General features: G+C 40.9%; 1 protein-coding gene across 16 annotated transcripts in view; it reads right to left on the reverse strand.

Moving 5' to 3' along the window:
- The window catches only part of VPS8 (VPS8 subunit of CORVET complex), a 275,359-nt gene that overhangs the window by 84,472 nt on the left and 168,631 nt on the right, over positions 1 to 22,256 (reverse strand). For all 16 annotated transcript variants that reach the window (XM_049881052.1, XM_049881032.1, XM_049881060.1 and 13 more), the window contains 3 exons: positions 21,818 to 21,916; positions 15,020 to 15,109; positions 9,866 to 9,912 (listed from right to left, as the gene is read on the reverse strand). In XM_049881052.1, the coding sequence (XP_049737009.1) occupies positions 9,866 to 9,912; positions 15,020 to 15,109; positions 21,818 to 21,916 (236 nt within the window). The remainder of the gene's footprint in view (positions 1 to 9,865; positions 9,913 to 15,019; positions 15,110 to 21,817; positions 21,917 to 22,256) is intronic.

Genomic DNA, 22,256 nt, shown 5'->3' on the forward strand with positions numbered 1-22,256 from the left:
TTAACAAATAAACTGCAGCATTAATGAATTTACATCTGTTTCTGACTGTTGCACAGGAGTCTTGCATACAAATACCGTTGGTTAGATCCATTTCCCAAAGCTATTTCTGTCAGTCTTCTCTTAGCTACCTGCTTTGCCACATACCAAAACAAAACCGGTTGCGGTCGAGTCGACTTCGACTCATAGTGACCCTACAGGGCAGAGTAGAACTGCCCCATAGGGTTTCCAAGGAACAGCTGTGGATTCGAACTGCAGACCTTCCAGTTAGTAGCTGAGCTCTTAACCACTGTGCCACCAGGGCTCCTGCTTTGTCATATATCCACTGCTAACTTTAGTGGCTGTCAAACATGATGCATTTCAGACCCATGCCTTATCTGTTCTTTCCTGATTTTCCATTTTAATCACAGCATTAGCTATAACAATTTAAACATTTAAATGCATGCAAAAGGAGGATTTTACAAGACACAGGCTTTAAGGCTGATAAAACACAGACTCGCACACACACATAAACATACACCTTAAAACTCAGGTTGGAGAAATCACTTAAAATTCTCATCTTGTACATTGTGCCATTTCTGGAGATGGATAAAACGATGTATTAGTTTTGAAAAACTGACAAGAAAATGATTCTAAAGTTTTAATTCTGACTCATAACATTTGACAAGGAAAACAAATGTGGTGCTGGAAGGAATAAAGGCTGGTCTAGTCCCACCCCCTTGTCCTACACAGTGAGCCAGTCTACACAGCCTCACACAAACGGGCCAGTCTAGGCTACTCTTCAGGGGCCATGGTGGTTCAGTGGTAGAACTCTCGCCTTCTTTGTGGAAGACCCAGGTTAGATTCTGGCCAATGCACCTCAAGCGCGGCCCCCACCTGTCTGTCAGTGGAGGCTTGTGTGTTGCTACAATGCTAAACAGGTGTCAGTGGAGCTTCCAGACTAAGACAGGCTAGGAAGAAAGGCCTGATGATCTACCTCCCAAAAATCAGCCATGGAAAACCCTACAGATCACAACAGTCCTATCCCACTGTGCATCGGGTCACCATGAGTCGGAGTTCGACTGGATGGCAGCTAATGGTAACTCTTCTAGATCTCTAAGGAAGAAGATGTCACGATCTCCCTTAGTACCTTGTCTTGACAACTTAGAGGCCCTTCAGTTTGGCCTAAATTCTGTTTACTTGAATTCTCTGCTCATTCCTGTATTTCCAGTCCTTGGAGAGGGTGGCACGCCGATAACCACTCTGTACCTTTCAAACTGAGAACTCAAATACATCACTCATAAAAGTAAACAAAACAATTTTTCATATACTGTCATGGGTTATGTCCCCCCCAAAATGTGTGTATTAACTTGGCTAGGCCATGATTCCCAGTATTCTGTGGCTATCTTCCATTTTGTGATTGCAATTTTATGTTAAAGAGGATTAGGGTGGGATTGTAACATCCTTACCCAGGTCACAGCCTTAATCCAATGTAAAGGGAGTTTCCCTGGGGTGTGGCCTGTACCACCTTTTATCTCTCAAGAGCTAAAAGGAAAGGGAAGCTAGCAGAGAGTGGGGACCTCATACCACAAAGAAAGCAGTGCTGGGAGCAGAGCGCATCCTTTAGACCCAGGGTCCCTGTGCAGAGAAGCTCCAAGTCTGGGGGAAGATTGATGAGAAGGCCGGCAGAAAGAGAGAAAGCCTTGCCCTGGAGCTGACACCCTGAATTTGGACTTCTAGCCTACTGGACTGTGAGAGAATAAACCTCTCTTTGTTAAAGCCATCCATCTGTGATATTTCTGTTAAAGCAGCACTAGATGTCTAAGACATTTACTCTATAATCAAATCGAGTTATCAGAATTTCATTTGGCCCTTAAGCTGAACTTCAGCTTTCCATTTACATTCCACATTAAAAATGCCACAACATAATCTTATGTCAATTGAACAAAACAAGGATGAGTGAGCCAGACTGCTTGAAAAAATACTTTAAATGTGACTATTTTAAGTACCAAAGGCAGTACCTACAAAACTTACATGAAACTGTAACATAATAAGCAATTGGCTTAGATGGAAGCCTGTCCTCTGGCAAGAAGGAATCCCGTGACATCGTATGGTCCCTCCAAGCTCCACGTGGGCCTTCATACTATGCAGAGCTGAAAGTAGCCCCTCACAGAGGGACAGCCACAATCCCTTATAAACATTCACGAGGCAAGGCCAAAGCAGACAAGCTCACTGTTCCGTCTGACTGCAAAGACTCTGCCACATCAAACCAATGTAACAGCAGGTCTGAGAGCTGGCTTTAGGGGGTTCCGTTATTTTCTGTTTCCCTAGTTTCAGTAATAATTCACTGTCAAAGTGTACTCCTTCAAATCTTACTAAAATTGTTATTTCTCTGGTGTTCATGAACAAGAAAGTGTATTGTTTCAATTTTCTCCTGCACAGACAGGAAGAAAGGATTTTATAAGCGGACAGAAATAAGATTCTAGTAATTTTAGGCAGAATGAATTTAGCTTCATACCCATATCAGCTACGAACAGTAATCGGATCATTCCAATACTGTACAGGCTGCAATTAAAAAACTTGTAAGGCAGCCAAACAAATTTTTTCCAACTATCACTATTAATAATGATCATGATGATAACAGTGACAATAACAATCAGTAAATAATATGAATGATGCTGTCACCTTCATTGAGTACTTACTTCCTAATGCAAAGCTCTCCTGATCCCTAAAGCTTGCTGGCCATCTTATTAGCCAGGGTTGTCTAGCCCCAAAAGAAGAAAGACTGGGTGACCACACTGGTAAATGCACGCCCTGGCATCTTAGTGTGATACCTAAGATGATACACTGCCGGGTTCGGATGAGAAACTTGATGCCATTCTTTCTGCCAAGTGACAGATGGAAATGGAAGAGACAGAAGAGCGGCAGTTCTGTGAGCCCATCACAGAGAGATTCTTTACCCCAAACAGTTTCTAGAAATGTTTTGAACTGACACTGGGTCAGTCTGCTATAATCTATTATGACATCCATATATAACTGTGAACATACATAGAACAGAAAGAGGAGAACTACACCGCAACAAAAGTACCTTAAAGTATTTTCTTTTTATTTTAAGATAGAAAAACATGGACAAAGATTTCTTTAACAACGGTAAGATGTAAATAATGCAAACATTTTTAAAAACTTTAATACGTAGCATTTACATGCCAGCTTTAATTGTTTTAGAAATTTTAAAAACAAATAGCAGACCATTCCAAACTACCAACAACTGCTCTCATTTTTATTTCAACTTAATATTTATGGGTTAAGAACATGGAGAACATTGAGCTATCTACATCTCTCCATGTTCTCCTCTTACTGTCCAACCATCTACACAAACAGTGTATGGCAGCATACTGTCTAATGTTACAGCTTTTTCATCTTAGCATTATTTTTATACTCACATTTCTGTGTTTGCCAATTTGGATTTCAATTATTCTCACATACGTACCTTAGTGATTATTTAGCCACATCCCTGAGTCCCTTTTAAAAATACCCTTTTCACTACTGTAAGTGCTAACATGGACACTGTAATAAATATTAATTTTTTTTTCTTTCAGAGTATTTTCTTAAAATATATTTCCAAAATGGAATCATTGGGTCAAAGCATATGTATAGCTTTATAGCCCTTAATACCCATAGGCAACTCGCTCTCAGGAAAACAAAGTGAACAAAGAGGGAAGAACATCTATGCAAAGAGAGGAATGGCAATGTACGCTGTAGCCTATGAACAAAGAGTTTGGTACTGCTGAGGAATAAAGGGGGCATAGAAATGGGAAAGCGCAAGGAGATGAAGCTGGACAGATATGCCCGTATCAGATCAGAAAGGGTTTGGATTTTACCTTGGGCAATGGGAACTGAAACAACTGTGAGAAGGGAGAGGCAAATATTCTCATTATTTGCCTGTTTGAACACGGAAGTCAAAGGATTAGGAAGGCTGTTTAGGAAACTAGCAAAAAAGACCCAGAGAGAGATGCTGAGTGCCTGAACCAGGGCAGTGGGGATGCAGTCCAGAGGAGGACTCACATATAAGAGATATCCAAAAGACAATGTCTACAGGGTTTGGTAACTGAGTGGTTTTGCGTAGGGTGGCGGCCAGCGTAGGGTGGGGTTGGTTAAGGAGAGTGGAAAATTGATCATCACTTCAGGATTCTAACTAAGACTTGTCCATATCCGCTATTAGAAACTAAATTCTCTGAAGGCAGGGCCTCGTCTTACTCACCACTGTATCTCCCATGCTTGTCAGGGTGTTCAGTATGCTTTAGTTACTCAGAAAATTGCTAAATAAATGAAATAAATGGGTGGATGATGCCATTTGCTGAAAGAAAAAATAAAGGAGAGGGAGCAGGCTAGGATTGGAAAAAGTATCATTTTGAGCCACTTCAATCCCTAGCACAGTATTAGCAGATAGCAATGTCACTACAAGTAACTGCTGAATAAAGGAAAAAGAAATTAATTCACATAGGCTAAAGTGTGTATGTATGTCTGTGTGTCTGTGAGTGTGTGTGTGTGTGTGTGTGTGTGTGTGTGTGTGTGTGTAGGGTCTGAAGAACAGGAGATAACCATGTGTTGAACTTGAGCTGCCTGTAAAAATACACTAGTGTACAATACCAAACCAATCCAACCCATTGCCATTGAGCCGATTTCCACTCATAGTGACTCCATAGGACAGAGCACAATTGCCCCAAAGGTTTCCAAGGAGCGGCTGACAGATTTGAACTGCCAAACTTTTGGTTATCAGCCAAGCTCTTAACTACCGCACAATCTTAACCTCAAATGCTATATCTGGTGGTAAGCCTGACCAACTTGACAATCTTCTTGGCCACTGTATGTGTTCACTGAAGCAGGAAGGTATTTTAATATGTTCTATGATATGCTAGATGCATGTACTTTAAATGTTCTAATTTTTTAGTTTAATTTTGAATTCTGCTATTTCAGCACTGAATGCCAGTATCTTAAAATACGGTAAAACCTTCCACAGAAACACCAACAGATTCAACTTCAATATAATGTACAACCATTTTCATAATCCATACTTTGCTCCTTGGCAATGTTACTCATTTTCTTGGCAATGTTCAATTTTAATTTCATGTTGATTAAAAACTTAGAAATACAGTGTGACATTTCATGTATTGTTTTCCACAAGAAAATTGTACTCTGTATTTCAGAGGCCTCCGGGACATTGCTAACAAAGACTAAGTTGACACTACAAAGAAAACTCCAGTGGGGAAAATACTGGTGTCTAAAAACACACTTGTACATTCCCTTTATTCCTTATGCAGCTCACAGCTTCACAAAAAACACCAATGTCTTTTTGCCTTCTGCTTTAAGCAACCCCACTGCACAGGGGCCTACACCTGGATGCAGATGCACCAGAAGGAGAAGCCCAGTGAGAATTCTGGGCCAGCGGGAAGGCATGCCAGGGCTGGGGGTGGGGGCTTTGTGGAGCAGCTTGTCCCAAAGAAGAGAACTGGAAGAGGCTGCAAATCCTTTCCTCCCAGCTGTTGGCCTCAATTCAGACAAGTCATTGCCTTCTGGAAGATTAACCAGCCACCCCTACCCCTGTAACTAGCTAATCTTTCCAAGTACAGAGCCACACCAACATCTTTGTAGGTCAATTAATTCACTGACCAAATTATTCACATAACAAACAAAAAAAACCGGATAAAGAAAAAGAGAAGTAAATATAAGAATTCAACTAGATCATCTGTTGCCTTAAAAATGCTGTTGACAAATTAAATAAAAAGCTACCCTCTCAAAAACAGCTCAGTGACTAGATGGAAATGTTAAATCACATTTGCATGGACTGTAGATAAAGGAACTAGGGTCCTATCAGCTCAGGGTTTGGGGTAAGAACAAAAACGCAACATTCTGATATCACACGTGTACGTGTGGTCCCTATCACAAAACAACTGTTTTCCTTCATTTTTCCTACTCTTCAGGATGCTCCTATAGGAGCTTCATGGAAAAAAAAAAAAACTTAGAGATTTAAAAAAACAATCTATTGCTTAAGAAACACAGAAAGAGGAAGGGAAGAAACAAGGGTAAAAAGCATTCCTCCCAGTGGAAACGGCTAGGCAGGGCCAGTCTACCTATTCTTGATATTCTTTTGTTCCCATAGTTCTTTTCCGTACTCCCTAAGCTTCCCACTACAGTTTTCCCAGTTCCCGATGAGACACCAATCCTTTAGGTTGGTCAACGAGCATATACATTTACTTAAAAAGGCTAATGTGTGATGGCGGCATAGTGGTTAAGTGCTACAGCTGCTAACAAAAAGGTTGGCAGTTTGAATCCACCAGGTGCTCTTTAGAAACTCTTTGGGGCAGTTCCGCTCTGTCCAACAGGGTCGCTATGAGTTGGAATCGACTCAACAGCAACGGGTTTGGTTTTGGTTGATTTAATGTGTGATGGGAATCAGCCATAACAAGTACACATCGCCTGCTTTCTCCACACCCTTGAGACCAATTGGTATTAGGGAGAGCTGGGTTTTGTTCTCTCTGTGGGCATGTTTCATCATATTCATGTGGTGCTTGTATATTTTTACTGTCTCACGGACTGAACTGTGTCCCCTGAAAATATGTGTCAACTTGGTTAGGCCATGATTCCCAGTATTGTGTGGTTGTCCTCCATTTTGTGGTTGATGTAATTTTCCTATGTGTTGTAAATCTTAATCTCTGCCTGTGGTTAATAAGGCAAGATTAGATTATGTTACAGAGGTCACATTATGCTCAGGTCACAGCCCTGATCCAAAGTAAAGGGAGTTTCCCTGGGGTGTGGCCTGCATCACCTTTTATCTTACAAGATGTAAAAGGAAAGGGGAAGGGAGCAGCGAGTCCTCGACCTCGTACCACCAAGAAAGCAACAGCAGGAGCAGAGTATGACCCTTGGACCTGAGGTTCCTGTGAGCTAAGAAGCTCCTAGCCCTGGGAAGATTGATGACAAGGACCTTCCTCCAGAGTCTTTAGAGAGAGAAAACCTTCCCCTGGAGCAATGCCCGGAATTTGGACTTCGAGCCTACTAGACTATGAAAGAATAAACTTCTGTTCGTTGAAGCCATCCACTTGTGGTATTTCTGTTATAGCAGCACTAGATGACTAAGACACACCGTAAAAGTGCCACATCATGCAGAGGGCAACAAAATGATTAGGGGGAGTTTTGACTGGGGTACAGAGGGAGGTGATTTTGGACTTTTAAAGTCTGTAGTATCTCTGAGCATATATCTGGGTGTGCTTATGGAGTGGAGAGCCTGCAGAAATGTGAGGATCCTGTGCCCCTGGAAGGAAGGGGCAGAGAGGGGCACCACAGACAAACTTCCTGTAATTCAAAACTTTGTCTAAGGTCGACTTTGAAAGCAAGAAAGAAAGGACTTCCTCTTCTTTCCCCACTCTCTGTGTGCCCCACTTTCTTAACCTCCTCCCTCTCCTCAATCCAGAATTCAATGTATTACTGCTATTGTTAGGTGCCGCTGAGTCAGTTCTGAGCCATAGCGACCCTATGTACAATAGAACAAAACACTGCCCGTTCCTATCCCATCCTCACAATCATTGTTATGCCTGAGCCCTGTGCTGCAGCCACTGTATCAATCCACCTCATTGAGGGTCTTCCTCTTTTTCGCTGACACTCTACTTTACCAAGCATGATGTCCTTCTCCATGGACTGGTTCCTCCTGATAACATGTCCAAAGTACATTAGACAAAGTCTTGCCATCCTCACTTCTAGTATTACTGGTATTATATATTTACAGTGTGGGTTAAACAGGCTTTTATGGCTTAGCCTGAAATATTATCATGTAAAATACTCTTTTTATAAAAAATTTTGCACTGAATACCAAGCATCAAATTTACAAACAAATTTAAAGCACCGTCTGAACTGACGCCTGCCTCCTATCTAAGGCATAATGCAAAAGGATGCAATACGTGGGATACTCAAAGCAGGACGCTTGGTCTTTGACATCATCGTGGAGGTGGATCAACAGTAAAGTGAGATCTTTTTAAAGGTGGAGCTAAGGTATCGGTCTAGTTAACACAAAGCTCTTAAGTTTCAAAAAGAAAAAGTCGCTTTTTTAAAAAGAGGCAAAAGTAAAGCTGGAGATTCGGCTGTTGGCAGAAGCGGGGTCATTCCAGGTCTCTCACGTCATCTCTTCCACTTCCCCCCATCCTTCCCCCAGCTCTTCCTTCCCTCCTACTCCCCAGTTCCAATTCTAAGATGGTTCCGTTGGGTGATTCTAGAAGTAGACAGGGGCCCAAACTGGCTCTGAGGGAAATAGAAATGAGTGATTAAAATTTTAAAAAGATGTCCAATCTCAGTAATAATCTGAGAACAGAGAATTAAAACATAGATACTTCGAAAAGGTCCGAAACTGGGGTGTAAGGGGGATATGTGGTCAGACAGTTTTCTAAGTATCTGCTTATTTGATTCTAAATCTAAATGCAGAATAGCTTGTTCAAGGTTTAAATGATTGCAATTTCAAGGAAAGATATAATCGCCAAAATTAGTAGTATTTAAAAATAGCATAGAATACTGCAATAACCAAAACTGACATTACAATCACTGCAGTGAGTGAATGACTCTTTTCATTGGCCTGTGTGTATTGTAATGAAACTCGAGGCTTGTATGTCATGTCTGACGTGAAAGCTACGCCACTCTGGAACAGTACTGTTAACCAACGTCTGACGTGAAAGCTACGCCACTCTGGAACAGTACTGTTAACCAACGTCTGACGTGAAAGCTACGTCACTCTGGAACAGTACTGTTAACCAACGTCTGACGTGAAAGCTACGCCACTCTGGAACAGTACTGTTAACCAACGTCTGACGTGAAAGCTACGCCACTCTGGAACAGTACTGTTAACCAGTGATGCTCAGCTCTAGGTGTAGATCAGAAATATCTCCGCCCCCAAAGTTTCCCGGGGTTGGGCCCTGGCATCTGTACTTTCAACAGCTTCACAGGTAGTTGTGGTACATACTTCTGGTTAAGAGCAACTGTCTCAGAGGATGTTAAATATTATTACACTCCACTTCTAATATACTCTACTTCCAAAACCCGTAGCTCTCCAGTTGATTCTGCCTCATAGCAACCCCACAGGACAGAGCAGAGTTGCCTCATACCATCTCCAAGGAGCGGCTGGTGGATTCGAACTGCTGACCTTTTTGGTTTGCAGCCGAGCTCTTAACCACTATGCCACCAAGGCTCCTCTATGCTCAGTTGCAGCAGAACCTTCAGATCTCACACGCTGTCATGTGCACTTGCTTCACTTACAGATACACTGCTGATTCCATCATCAACCTGGGTTCATTTTATTTGGTAAATGCCACGGTAGCAGTTACAAAAAAAAACATTTAAACTTTCCTACCTACACTTTTTTTTTTTACCCACACTGCCAGGAAAAGATTTAAAATCAAATACTTCAACTGAGAGTTAAAAAAGTAATACATTTAGAAGAAGGCTGGGAACTAGGTGTTTACTTTGAAGAGTGAAGCTATCAATCCACAGCATGGAATAAACACAAGTAGACGGGAAGCTGGGTAGAAGGAGAAAGCTGGCTGGTCACCAAATTCTTCCTGGAACGCCTCCTTGGGGGCACAGTTTCCTAACTTTATTGACACCAATGAGAACTTATCATGCATGCTCACGTTCAAGTGAAAAGAAAAGTATTCCCTCTAAATATAATATATTTTCAGATCACATATTTTCGGATAATCTATATAACTGTTACTCCCAAGACTATCAAAAATAAATAAAGAGCTGAATGTACTGTTTGGGTACCATGGGTCAGTTTCTCAACCTGAATTTATTTCATTTGATTTCTCATCTGTGTATTATTACGAAAAACTAAAGTTTATTAACATACCGTGGGTCGAGAAGGCGCCTCAAAAATTTGAAAAGCAAAATCTGGTTCTGAATAGAAAAACAATAAAGAAAAAAAAAAAAAGACAAATATTAAAACAAGTTCTTCAAACTATGCCGTGGTAAAGAACTAGACTATCCCTTTAAAATGCCCACATACATGACTTTATCCAGTAAGCCCCGTGCAGATGTGAGAAACTCTCAAGACTCATGTGGAGGTCCTTTCATTTCCTCTCACTAGCTCTAGTCACCGTCATACATTCAACCTTGACTGTAGAAGAAACAAAACACCTGTGACCACCAAGAAGCACTCTACTGCAGTAAATCCTGAGCCTTCCGGCACAAGGACCTTCAAAAGGCAGGCGCTTAGAGCCGGCCTTCTGACAGTGAACTCTGGCTGCATCAAGGGCATCACACTGCCTCACCGGCTCCTCCTTGTGAAAAGAGCCTACTGTGTGATCATTAATCTAAGGAGCGTGGGAGTTTGAGGCCCAAATTTACAGAAAAATGCTCATTCACTCCACAATGTAATCAACTACAGAAGAGATGGCCACAGAACTGCAACATGCTAGCAATAAAAACAGGCCATAAAACATGGGTTCTGTCTCTGACTCATTAGCCCTGTGACTTTGTGTAATTCGCTGACCCTCTTAGCAATTCAGTTTCCTTATGTGAAAAAACAGGGCAATAATAGCGTTGCTGAATAGGATGCAAATAAGGATTAAATGAAATAAACCTTAGAATACCACATAAGTATAAATGTTTTCTAAGTTCTCATACAGCTAAGCAAAAACTATTATTGGTTAGTGTTTTTCTATTATGTGGGCCTTTTATTTATTTTGTATGTGTGACATATTCAAATTTTACCTGTAAAAAGCAGGGGGGCTCTCAAAGCTGAAAAGGATTAATGGCTTTTGGAATGTGATTTTAAAAATATATTTATATTTGCCTGTCTTTGATTTTCTGTCTTTCCCCTGGCCTTATAAGATTGCTTTATTTTAGATGATCTTCCTTCTGGTGGTGATTGAATATTTTAGCTTATTTTCCACTTCAAGGATTCTGAAAGTGATTGGTCAGAAGCACGTTTCTGGTCTCAAAAGTAAGGGTACACAGTCAATAAAATGGTGCAATAAGATAAATACTTAATTTCTTAAAACAAACACCTAAGACACCACAAACAGCCCACAGATAATCCCCTTTTTCTTAAGCATTACACTTCAGCTTTTATATGTTTATCTGATGAATGGTATTATATTCATTTACTGGGCCTCTAGGCCTTTTAGTATCTTTACAGACTACATGAAAAAGAAAATTTTTCAATTGATAATCTTACGTTTCTAACAACAACCACACAGACAAGAAGATTCACCAAAATTGCTGACTCTGAAGGGGAGAGAAGAAGCTCTGTGAGCTGAGAGCAGTTTAAGCAGGAAATGCCTGGCTAACCCTTCAACACGATGGATGGAGCCTCCCATTCGCTCCCACTGCACCCTGGGCAGTGCCCTACCATCAGTCAACTCAAACTACTCTGTAATTGCCTTTTGGCTTATCTGCCTTCTTCCTTGAGAGCAGGGATCACATTTTAGAGTTTTGTACCCTCAGCACTTCACAATGAATTTGGCCCATAGCAGGTACATAAATATTTATTGAATTAATGCCTGAGTCCTCTTGAGCTAATGGACCTCTCCAGACTGGACAACCAAGCCTGGTATCTGGGAGCCATTTTTTCTTTAAACAATTTTTATTGTGCTTTAAATGAAAGTTTACAAATCAAGTCAGTCTCTCACACAAAAACCCATATACACTTTGCTACACACTCCCAATTACTCTCCCCCTAATGAGACAGCCCACTCTCTCCCTCTACTCTCTCTTTTCATGTCCATTGCACCAGCTTCTAACCCCCTCCACCCTCTCATCTCCCCTCCAGGCAGGAGGTGCTAACATAGTCTCAAGTGTCCACCTGATCCAAGAAGCTCACTCCTTACCAGCATCCCTCTCCAACCCATTGTCCAGTCCAATCTATGTCTGAAGAGTTGGCTTCGGGAATGGTTCCTGTCCTGGGGCAACAGAAGGTCTGGGGGCCATGACCACCGGGGTCCTTCCAGTCTCTGTCAGACCATTAAGTCTGGTCTTAAGAGAATTTGGGGTCTGCATCCCACTGCTCTCCTGCTCCCTCAGGGGTTCTCTGTTGTGTTCCCTGTCAGGGCAGTCATCGGTTACAGTGGGGCACCATCTAGTTCTTCTGGTCTCAGGCTGATGTAGTCTCTGGTTCATGTGGCTCTTTCTGCCTCTTGGGCTCGTAATCACCTTGTGTCCTTGGTGTTCTTCATTCTCCTTTGATCCAGGTGGGTTGAGAACAATTGATGCATCTTAGATGGCTGCTTGCTAGCATTTCAGATCCCAGATGCCACTCTTCAAAGTGGGATGTAGAATGTTTTCTTAATAGATTTTATTATGCCAATTGACTTAGATGTCCCCTGAAACCATGGCCCCTAGACCCCTGCCCCTGCTACGCTGGCCTTCAAAGCAGTCAGTTTATTCAGGAAACTTCCTTGCTTTTGGTTTAGTCCGTTTGTGCTGACCTCCCCTGTATTGTGTGCTGTCTTTCCCTTCACCTAAAGTAGTTCTTATCTACTATCTAATTAGTGAATGTCCCTCTCCCACCCTCCATCCCTCCCTCCCCTCCATAACCACAAAAGAATGTTTTCTTCTCAGTTTAAACTATTTCTCAAGTTCTTATAATAGTGGTTTTATACAATATTTGTCCTTTTGCAACTAATTTCACTCAGCATGATGCCTTCCAGCGTCTTCCATGTTATGAAATGTTTCACAGATTCCTCACTGTTCTTTATCGATGCGTAGTATTCCACTGTGTGAATATGCCATAGTTTATTTATCCATTCATCCGTTGATGGGCACCTTGGTTGCTTCCATCTTTTTGCTATTGTAAACAGTACTGCAATAAACATGGGTGTGCATATATCTGTTTGTGTAAAGGCTCTTATTTCTCTAGGATATATTCCAAGGAGTTGGATTGCTGGATTGTATGGTAGTTCTATTTCTAGCTTTTTAAGGAAGCACCAAATTGATTTCCAAAGTGGTTGTACCATTTGACATTCCCACCAGCAGTATAGAAGTGTTCCAATTTCTCCACAGCCTCTCCAACATTTATTCTTTTGTGTTTTTTGGATTAATGCCAGCCTTGTTGGAGTGAGATGAAATCTGGGAGCCATTTTTAACAACTCCCATCACATTCAACATCAAGCCCCATGCATTTTACTGTACAAATACACCTTGAACCTGTCCACTCCGCTGCTGCCCACTTAGCCCTGGTGCTCACCATCGTTCCTCTACATCTCTTGCCTTCTAACTGGCATGGCTCCTCGTTTGTTCTCCTTACCGATCCATTCTCCACATTGCTATCCAGAGTTAGTTTTCTATAAAATGACACTAATGATGTCACCTCTCTGCTTAAACAAACCCTAGTAATTCTCCAGGACACAGAAGAGACTGTAGAAGTGTCTCAGCACCATACATATGGTCCTTCAGTACCAGGTTCCAACCTATATTTTCCAGCCTCCATGCTTTTAACTCCTCCTTTATGTACCTTGGAAACCCTGGTGGTGCAGTGGTTAAGAGCTACAGCTGCTATCCAAAAGGTCGGCAGTTCAAATCCCCCAGACACTCCTTAGAAACTCTATGGGGCAGTTCTACTGTATCCTATAGGGTTGCTATGAGTCAAAATCAACTTCATGGCAATGGATTTGGTTTGGGTTTTGCCACAAACCTTTGACAGCTTACTCTAATGCCGCTTTCACCATCACCCGCCACAGAACGCTTCCCACATTCCTGACCACTCTCTAATTACACACGCACGCATGCACACACGCGCTACTTCATGCCTTCAAGGCATCCCATAGCCAGGACCTTTCTCTGGAAAGCCCTTCCCCCACGCCCTGTCCAGAAAGCTCATACCAATCGTTCAGGACCCAGCTCAGGTGTCTCTGGGAATTCTCGGCAACTTCCTTATACAGTCTGTGATTCTCGTCTCTCGTTCCTGCAGCATTTTCACACATCTCTCATCCAGCTCTTATAACACTGGACTGCAGTTAGACAAGTGCTTCTCTGCTCCACAGGGAAAAGTAAATGAGGAGTTGTGTTCTTCTTTGCCCCCCCAGGGTCTAGCGCACCATGGCATGCAGCGGAGCCACAATAAGTATTTAAACGAATGAGTCCTATATCTTTGTCTCTTGCTTATGCCAGCTGCCTCCAACTCATGGCTCTGGTTTCCATCTTGCACACCTATTCCCTACCTGTCTTACTGCCTCCTGAGAACGGTGCAGCACTTCCTGTCACTATGCCTGCCACCATCACTTGTGGCCATAACAAACAGCAGTGGGCAAAACTCACCACAAGTACTGCCACGGTAGTGGTAAGTGAAACACTGGGGCCACTAAATAATATTTTGAACTGAACTTTTCCATATTCAGTATTAATATAGCTAACTTTAAAAAAAAAAACAAAAACAAAAAACCCACTGCCATCGAGTCAGTTCAATATAGCTAAACCAAACGAAAAAAACCAAACATGCTGCGGTCAGGTTGATTCTGACTCATAGTGACCCCACAGGACAGAGCAGAATTGACCTAAAGCGTTTCCAAGGAGCAGCTGATTGATTTGAACTGCTGACCTTTTGGTTAGCAGCCAAGCTCTTAACCACTATGCCACCAGGGATCCAAAATAGCTAAGTCCAACTTCAGATTTTCCAGGAAAAATTCTAAATAGTCTGCATTAACCCAACCTGAGGATAACAAAGGTCTGAATAAATAACATGAACCTCAAAAAGAACATGGCTGTAGTTCCTAGAGCAGAGAAGATAGTGATCTTCTGTGGACTATGATTTCTAGAAGTACAGATTATATTTCCAAAAACGTTTCACAGATGTTAGCAATTGTTATGCACAAAGATGAACTCCCTCATTTCTGGATGCAGAGCAACCGGTACCAAATTCCTACACACACACACACACACACACAGTGTGGAAATTGTTATTAAAATAGCAACTATGAGCTGAAGAAACTGCTATGATCAAAAGTTCTTAGTCAGTAATTGTCTCTCTGCTAGACGTTTTTTCCTAATATGTTTTTGTAACGTTTACCTGAATTTTTTTAATGACTGTTCCAATCTGTTCAGCAAAGTGGGTAGCAACCAGCTCTGCAGCTTTACAGGGTTTCAGGGACACAAGTTCCTAGGGTGAAAGAAAAAGACAAGATCATCCTCAATGTTACAGTTAGATGGAACACCCACAGACGTGAGGTACAGCCACCAGCCTCAGTGCTGCCACAGGCTTCTACACTGCACATCAGGAGACCAGCACATAGGGCTGCAATTTCAAGGACAGGCTGCACCTAAGCAAAGCTGGAAATGTGCCATATAATAAGCCAGATTTTGATTGAAAAAAAAAAGGTAATTCAGAATTCTTAGGAAATGAAAGTACTAAAGCTCTGGACGTAGGCCATCATCTCTACAGGATGAGCGGAAGAAGCGAAAGCTCCCCAAATTCCCTGTCAGTGAATTTCACCCTTGAGCTTAGAGTAATAACTTCAAGAAATGAAAACAAGAGTATATAATGGTAATTTCTCTGGCTAAGAATCCTAAAACTTTACTTCTAGTGCCTGGTGGATTTAGAAACTGGAAATGTCTTAAGAAAGTAACTTAAGGTCACTTGTCTTAAGTGAAACTAAAATGTGGACCACTGTGATCAGCATTTAAGACCCATTTCTGTCAAATCTAAGACTTCCATTCTGCCCTCTCCTTTGACATTTCTTGACACTACTGACTACCCTTTTCTGCTTGGAACTCTCTTTTCGCCTAGTTTCTAGGACCTACTATTCTAGTCTTCCAACTGCACCTTCTCTGTGGGAACCCTGTGAGCAAACACAACCATGCTACATGGCTAAAATGCAAAGACCAAATATATAATTGACATGGCATATTATCAAACAAAACTCAGACAAGTTACTGTGACTGCAATATGCATTACATCTCTAACAACTGTTGTGTTAGATGGTATTTGTAGATTGATAGTAATGAAATGACACAAATTACTGTATCTTGTACTACTTTTATTCAATATATCACAAAAGAGAAGGCACAACTAACGGTATCACAAGTGAAAAAAGGGCTGTTGCTACACATCTTCTCTATAACGATATAAAAGAAGCTAGAATGAATTTAAGCCAAAATTTTTGAAACTTAGACAAATTGGTAAATTCCTGGAAAGATGTAATTTAATCAATTGGCTCAAGAAAAAACAGAAAACCTGAATTGATTTTTAACCATTAAAGAAATTGAATGAGTCATAAAAAATCTTCCCACAGAACTCCAGCCCCAAACAGCTTCACCAGAAAGTTCTAGTAACCATCTAAGAAATAAATAATTCCAAAATTAAACAGTCTCTCCCAAAGGACAGAAAAAGGGAATGTTCCATTTTCTGAGGAAAGCAAAATTTTGCTATAAAACCCAAAAGGAGCATAAAAGAAAGGGGAATTACAGATCCATGAAAATTATAGATCCATTATTTGACCATGAACATTGATGTAAACATCCTAAATAAAATATTAGTAAACAAAACCCAACAATACATAAAAAGGATAACATGTCAGGATCAAGTTGGATATATCTGCAGAATTCAACAAGAGATTCAATCAATAAAATTTATCACAAAAAGAGAATAAGGGAGAAAAAGTAGAAAATTCAAAATCCACTCATGAGAAAACCTTTAGCAAACTAAAATAGAAGGGAATGTCCATAAAAATTCTTCCAGCAAACATTATACTTATGTTGGAAATGACATTTTAAAAATAACCATTAATAAGAGCACCAAAAAGTATGAAGTTGTGACAGTAAACCTCACAAAGGATTGAGAACTTCTACAGAGAAAATTATAAAACTTTACACACAGATACTGAATAAAGGGTTAGACTATGTAGTCACAGACTGGAAGACTCAATATTGTAAAGATGTCAAATATTTTCAAAATGACTGGGAGATTCAATACACTACCCATCCGAGTCATAGGATTTTTAAAAAAATTTTGGTGGAACTTGACAAGTTAATTTTAAAATGCATTTGGAAGTACAAAAAGTCAAGAAAAGACAAGACCCTCTTAAAGATACCAAGGCTTCTTATAAAGCTGCAATACATAAAACTGCGGTATTGATACAGAGACAGACAAATAAGAGGGCCCAAAAAATAGACCAAGCCTACAGACACTTGATATACATGTAACAATGGTACCATTATTGAGCAATGGGGAAAGGCAACCTTTTAAAATAACTGTTTCTAGTATAAAAGACCAAGATGGATGTCAGAGGAGACTCCGAAACTTGCTCTCAAACGTTGGGCAGCTAAAGCAAAAGGAAGAATTGATGAAGTAGAAGAACTGAACAGAAGATTTCAAAGGGCCTCTCAAGAAGACAAAGTAAGGTATTATAATGACACGTGCAAAGAGCTGCAGATGGAAAACCAAAAGGGAAGAACATGCTCAGCGTTTCTCAAGCTCACAGAACTGAAGAAAAAATTCAAGCCTCGAGTTGCAATAGTGAGGGGTTCCATGGGGAAAATATTAAACAACGCAGGAAGCGTCAAAAGAAGATGGAAGAAATACTCAGAGACATTACACCAAAAAGAACTAGTCGATATTCGACCATTTCAAGAGGTGGCATATGATCAGGAACCGATGGTACTGAAGGAAGAAGTCCAAGCTGCTCTGAAGGCATTGGCGAAAAACAAGGCTCCAGGAACTGATGGAATATCGATTGAGATGTTTCAACAAACAGATGCAGTGCTGGAGGTGCTCACTCTCCTATGCCAAGAAATATGGAAGACAGCTTCCTGGCCAACTGACTGGAAGAGATCCATATTTACGCCTATTCCCAAGAAAGGTGATCCAATCGAATGTGGAAATTATAGAACAATATCATTAATATCACATGCAAGCAAAATTTTGCTGAAGATCATTCAAAAACGGCTGCAGCAGTATATCGACAGGGAACTGCTAGAAATTCAGGCCAGTTTCAGAAGAGGACGTGGAACCAGGGATATCATTGCTGATGTCCAATGGATCCTGGTTGAAAGCAGAGATACCAGAAGGATGTTTACCTGTGTTTTATTGACTATGCAAAGGCATTCAACTGTGTGGATCATAACAAACTATGGATTACATTGCGAAGAATGGGAATTCCAGAACACTTAATTGTGCTCATGAGGAACCTTTACATAGATCAAGAGGCAGTTGTTTAGACAAAACAAGGGGATACCGATTGGTTTAAAGTCAGGAAAGGTGTGCACCAGGGTTGTATTCTTTCGCCATACCTATTCAATCTGTATGCTGAGGAAATAATCCGAGAAGCTGGACTATATGAAGAAGAATGGGGCATCAGGGTTGGAGGAAGACTCATTAACAACCTGTTATGCAGATGACACAACCTTGCTTGCTGAAAGTGAAGAGGACTTGAAGCACTTTCTAATGAAGATCAAAGACCACAGACTTCGGTATGGATTGCACCTCAGCATAAAGAAAACAAAAATCCTCACAACTGGACCAATGAACAACATCATGATAAATGGAGAAAAGATTGAAGTTGTCAAGGATTTCATTTTGCTTGGATCCACAGTCAACAGCCATGGAAGCAGAAGTCAAGAAATCAAAAGATGCATTGCATTGGGTAAATCTGCTGGAAAGGACTTCTTTAAAGTGTTGAAGAGCAAATATGTCACCTTGAAGACTAAGGTGCACCTGACCCAAGCCATGGTATTTTCAATCGCATCATATGCATGTGAAAGCTGGACAAAGAATAAGGAAGACCGAAGAAGAAATGATGGCTTTGAATTGTGGTATTGGTGAAGAATATTGAATATGCTACGGACGGCCAAAAGAACGAACAAATCTGTCTTAGAAGTACAATCAGAATGCTCCTTAGAAGCAAGGATGGCGAGACTGCACCTTACATACTTTGGACATGTTGTCAGAAGGGATGAGTCCCTGGAGAAGGGCATCATGCTTGGCAGAGGACAGGGTGAGCAGAAAAGAGGAAGACCCTCAACGAGGTGGATTGACACAGTGGCTGCAACAATGAGCTCAAGCATAACAACGATTGTAAGGACGGCTCAGGACCAGGCAGTGTTTCATTCTGTTGTGCATAGGGTCGCTTTGAGTCGGAACCAACTCGATGGCACCTAACAACAACAACAGTATGATTTAGAATCCATTTATTTAAAAAAAAAATTAATTGGACTCACACCATACACAAAATGGCTCAGGTGGACCTAAGATCTAAAGATGAAAACAAAACAAGAAACGTTTTAGATGATAACATATTAGGATATCTCCTCAGGTATGTGGGGAAAAATTGATCATTTTGACTACTTTGGGGGAAAAAAACAAAACTTTTCTTTAAAAGAACCATAAAAGGATTAAAAGCAAAAGCCACGGAGTAGGAGAAAATAGTCACAACACACATCACTGAAAAAAAGGCTAACATCCATGATATATAAAGAACTCACACAAATCAGTAAGTTCAAAAGACATTCAAATAGAAAAGTAAGCAGCAGACTTAAGATACACTGTGATGACTTTTCTCCCTAGGCATTTAATCTTGATTTCATTTACATTACTGACGACACAGTAGTCCTTCATTGTAAAGTCTATATACTTGTCATAGTGGCCTTCAGAGATATTAAAAGGGTCAATGTGCAGATTGGGAAGAAATATTCAGCAGAAATAACTGTTGTGCAGCAAAAATACTTCTTGCTTCTCTGGCCTGAGTTTTCTGCTGAGTCCTTTGTCTGCTCATTGATTAACTCATCACATTTCACATTATGCAGAGAGACAGAGCTTTCATTTCTGGATGTCTGGAGTCCATGTGTGCGGACCAGTGCATAACGCAGATGAAGTGAAAAGAAGAATGAGCCAGAACGTAACTACGGAGACTTAAACAGGACGATGAAAGGAAGAACACAAAATGATTAAAGGACAAAAAAAAAGGTAAAACTCAAAATAGGAGAAGGTCCTACTAGGCTCTTTCACCAATAGATATTCATCTTGCTGTTAGCAGGAATATGATAGCATTAAATCACACCATGTTCTCAATCCCACAGATGAAAGTGTGGAAAGTACTTCAGACCACACTTCCAATGACTGACTGTAACACCTTTCACACCAGATGTTTCACTTAAGTGGCTGTTCACAGATCTGATCCTTCTACACTTTACAACCTTCAGCAACTAGAACAACAAAGTGTTTAAGTAACATGCAATGCTTTCTCAACGTTTCAGAGCTCGTCCTTTCGTATCATTTTTCACAGGTACAAGAAAATTTAAAACACGGTATGGAATCACGGAAGTCACTACAGTGCTAAACCCACCACCAAAAGCTGTCCCTCCACTTGATCCTTGCCACACGAGGAACAAAACAAACTCTGTAGACACAAAGGTTATTTCCCAACCTGGCTTCTTTCCTTACTACTTTTTGTCAATAAGCATGGACCCATAAAACTGAACAGATTTCAAGAAAACCACTAGCTCTGTCGGTTTCTGAGGTAAATGGTACATTACGCACCCAAGGTAAGCAAACTAAGGAGGGGATTTTTGGGCCTCTTTCAGAACTCAGTCCGATCACATGCTGGTCACACATGTATTAGTCTTGTCAGTCAGCCACCTACACACGTTTTTTTAAAACAGCTTTTTGTTCCAACAGTGAAGTGACCTCTTGAACTCTTGGAAAACAGCATGCATAAACAAAATCAGTGAAGCAGCTGACAGAGGGAGAGCAGAGCGATTACCCTGTCATACAAGGGAAGGAAAAACAGAGAGAACAACTCATTGCGGGAATCTTTCTACAATTTCACTGGGTGACTGGACGGAAGGACTCCCATCACCTATTGGGGAAAAAGACCAGAAGTACTGTCAGAATCCTGCTAAGAACTTTGTAAAAACCCACTAATATTACAGTCTGTTACTAGCTGAATGAACATGGGCTATTTTCAGAAGTTGTAATATAATAAACTGTATCTGACACAGGCTTTATGAATGTGAATATGGGATGCAGTCAATTATATGAAAATGACTATAATCCTTAGGAAACCCTGGTGGCGTAGTAGTTAAGTGCTACAGCTGCTAACCAAAAGGTCGGCAGTTCAAATCTACCAGACACTCCTTGGAAACCCAAGGGGGCAGTTCTACCCTGTTCTATAGGGTCTCTGTGAGTTGGAATTGACTCAATGGCAATGGGTTTTCTCATTTTTTTTAATAATCTTTAAGTAAACCAATTTAATAATATGATACCTGCCACTGCTTTGTTGGCATAAAGTTAATCTGGGATATAAACACTTGTTGTGGATTGAGCTGGGTCCCCCCAAAATGTGCATCAACTTGGCTAGGCCATGATTCCCAGTATTGTGTGACTGTCCACCATTGTGTCACCTGATGTGATTTTCCTACAGTGTTGTAAATCCTACCTCTATGATGTTAATGAGGCAAAATTAGATAGTTATGTTAATGAGGCAGGACTCAGTCTACAAGATTAGGTTGTGTCTTAAGCCAATCTCTTTTGAGATATAAAAGAGAAGATCGAGCAGAGAGACAGGAGGACCTCATACTACCAAGAAACAAAAGCCAAGAGAACAGCGTGTCCTTTGGACCCAGGGTCCCTGTGCTGAGAAGCTCCTAGGCCAGGGGAAAATTTATGACAAGGACCTTTCCCCAGAGCTGACAGAGAGAGAAAACCTTCCCCTGGAGCTGGCACCCTGCACTTGGACTTCCAGCCTCCAAGGCTGTGAGAGAATAAACTTCACTTTGTTAAAGCATCTACTTGTATAACATCTGTTATAGCAGCACTAGGTAACTAAGACACCATTCAAATGGGGAAGTTTGGAAATTTTTGTTGAATCCATACCTCAATATGATCCATTGCTTTCTGCCATACAGCCTGCTTCTCCTCTGCAGTATGTCCAGGGAGGGATAAGATATTGTGAATGTAATTAAAGACTTCTTCCTGAAGAGCACAAGACAGTATCATTTATTCACTCACTCACTCATGTAATATTTAGTCAAGATCTACTATCTGTACCAGTCTTGATAAACATCTAGTATTTGGATATGGAAAACCATTTGGAGGTAGTTAACTGATGGATAACAGACATTAAAGAGAAAAAGTAATTGTTTAAAGTTTAAGAGTACGTTCTTAAAAGTTACAAACCTGTGCCAATTAATTTTAGTCTCAATTACTGACCTCCAATAACCTAACGAAGGAACATCAGACTTTTGCCTTTGGTGGTTCCTGTCCACATTCCCAGTTTCGTGTCAAAGCATTCTTGCCCTTGTCTATTAGCTCC

The sequence above is a fragment of the Elephas maximus genome, chromosome 1 (assembly GCF_024166365.1).
Source record: "Elephas maximus indicus isolate mEleMax1 chromosome 1, mEleMax1 primary haplotype, whole genome shotgun sequence".
Taxonomy (NCBI): Eukaryota; Metazoa; Chordata; class Mammalia; order Proboscidea; family Elephantidae; genus Elephas; species Elephas maximus.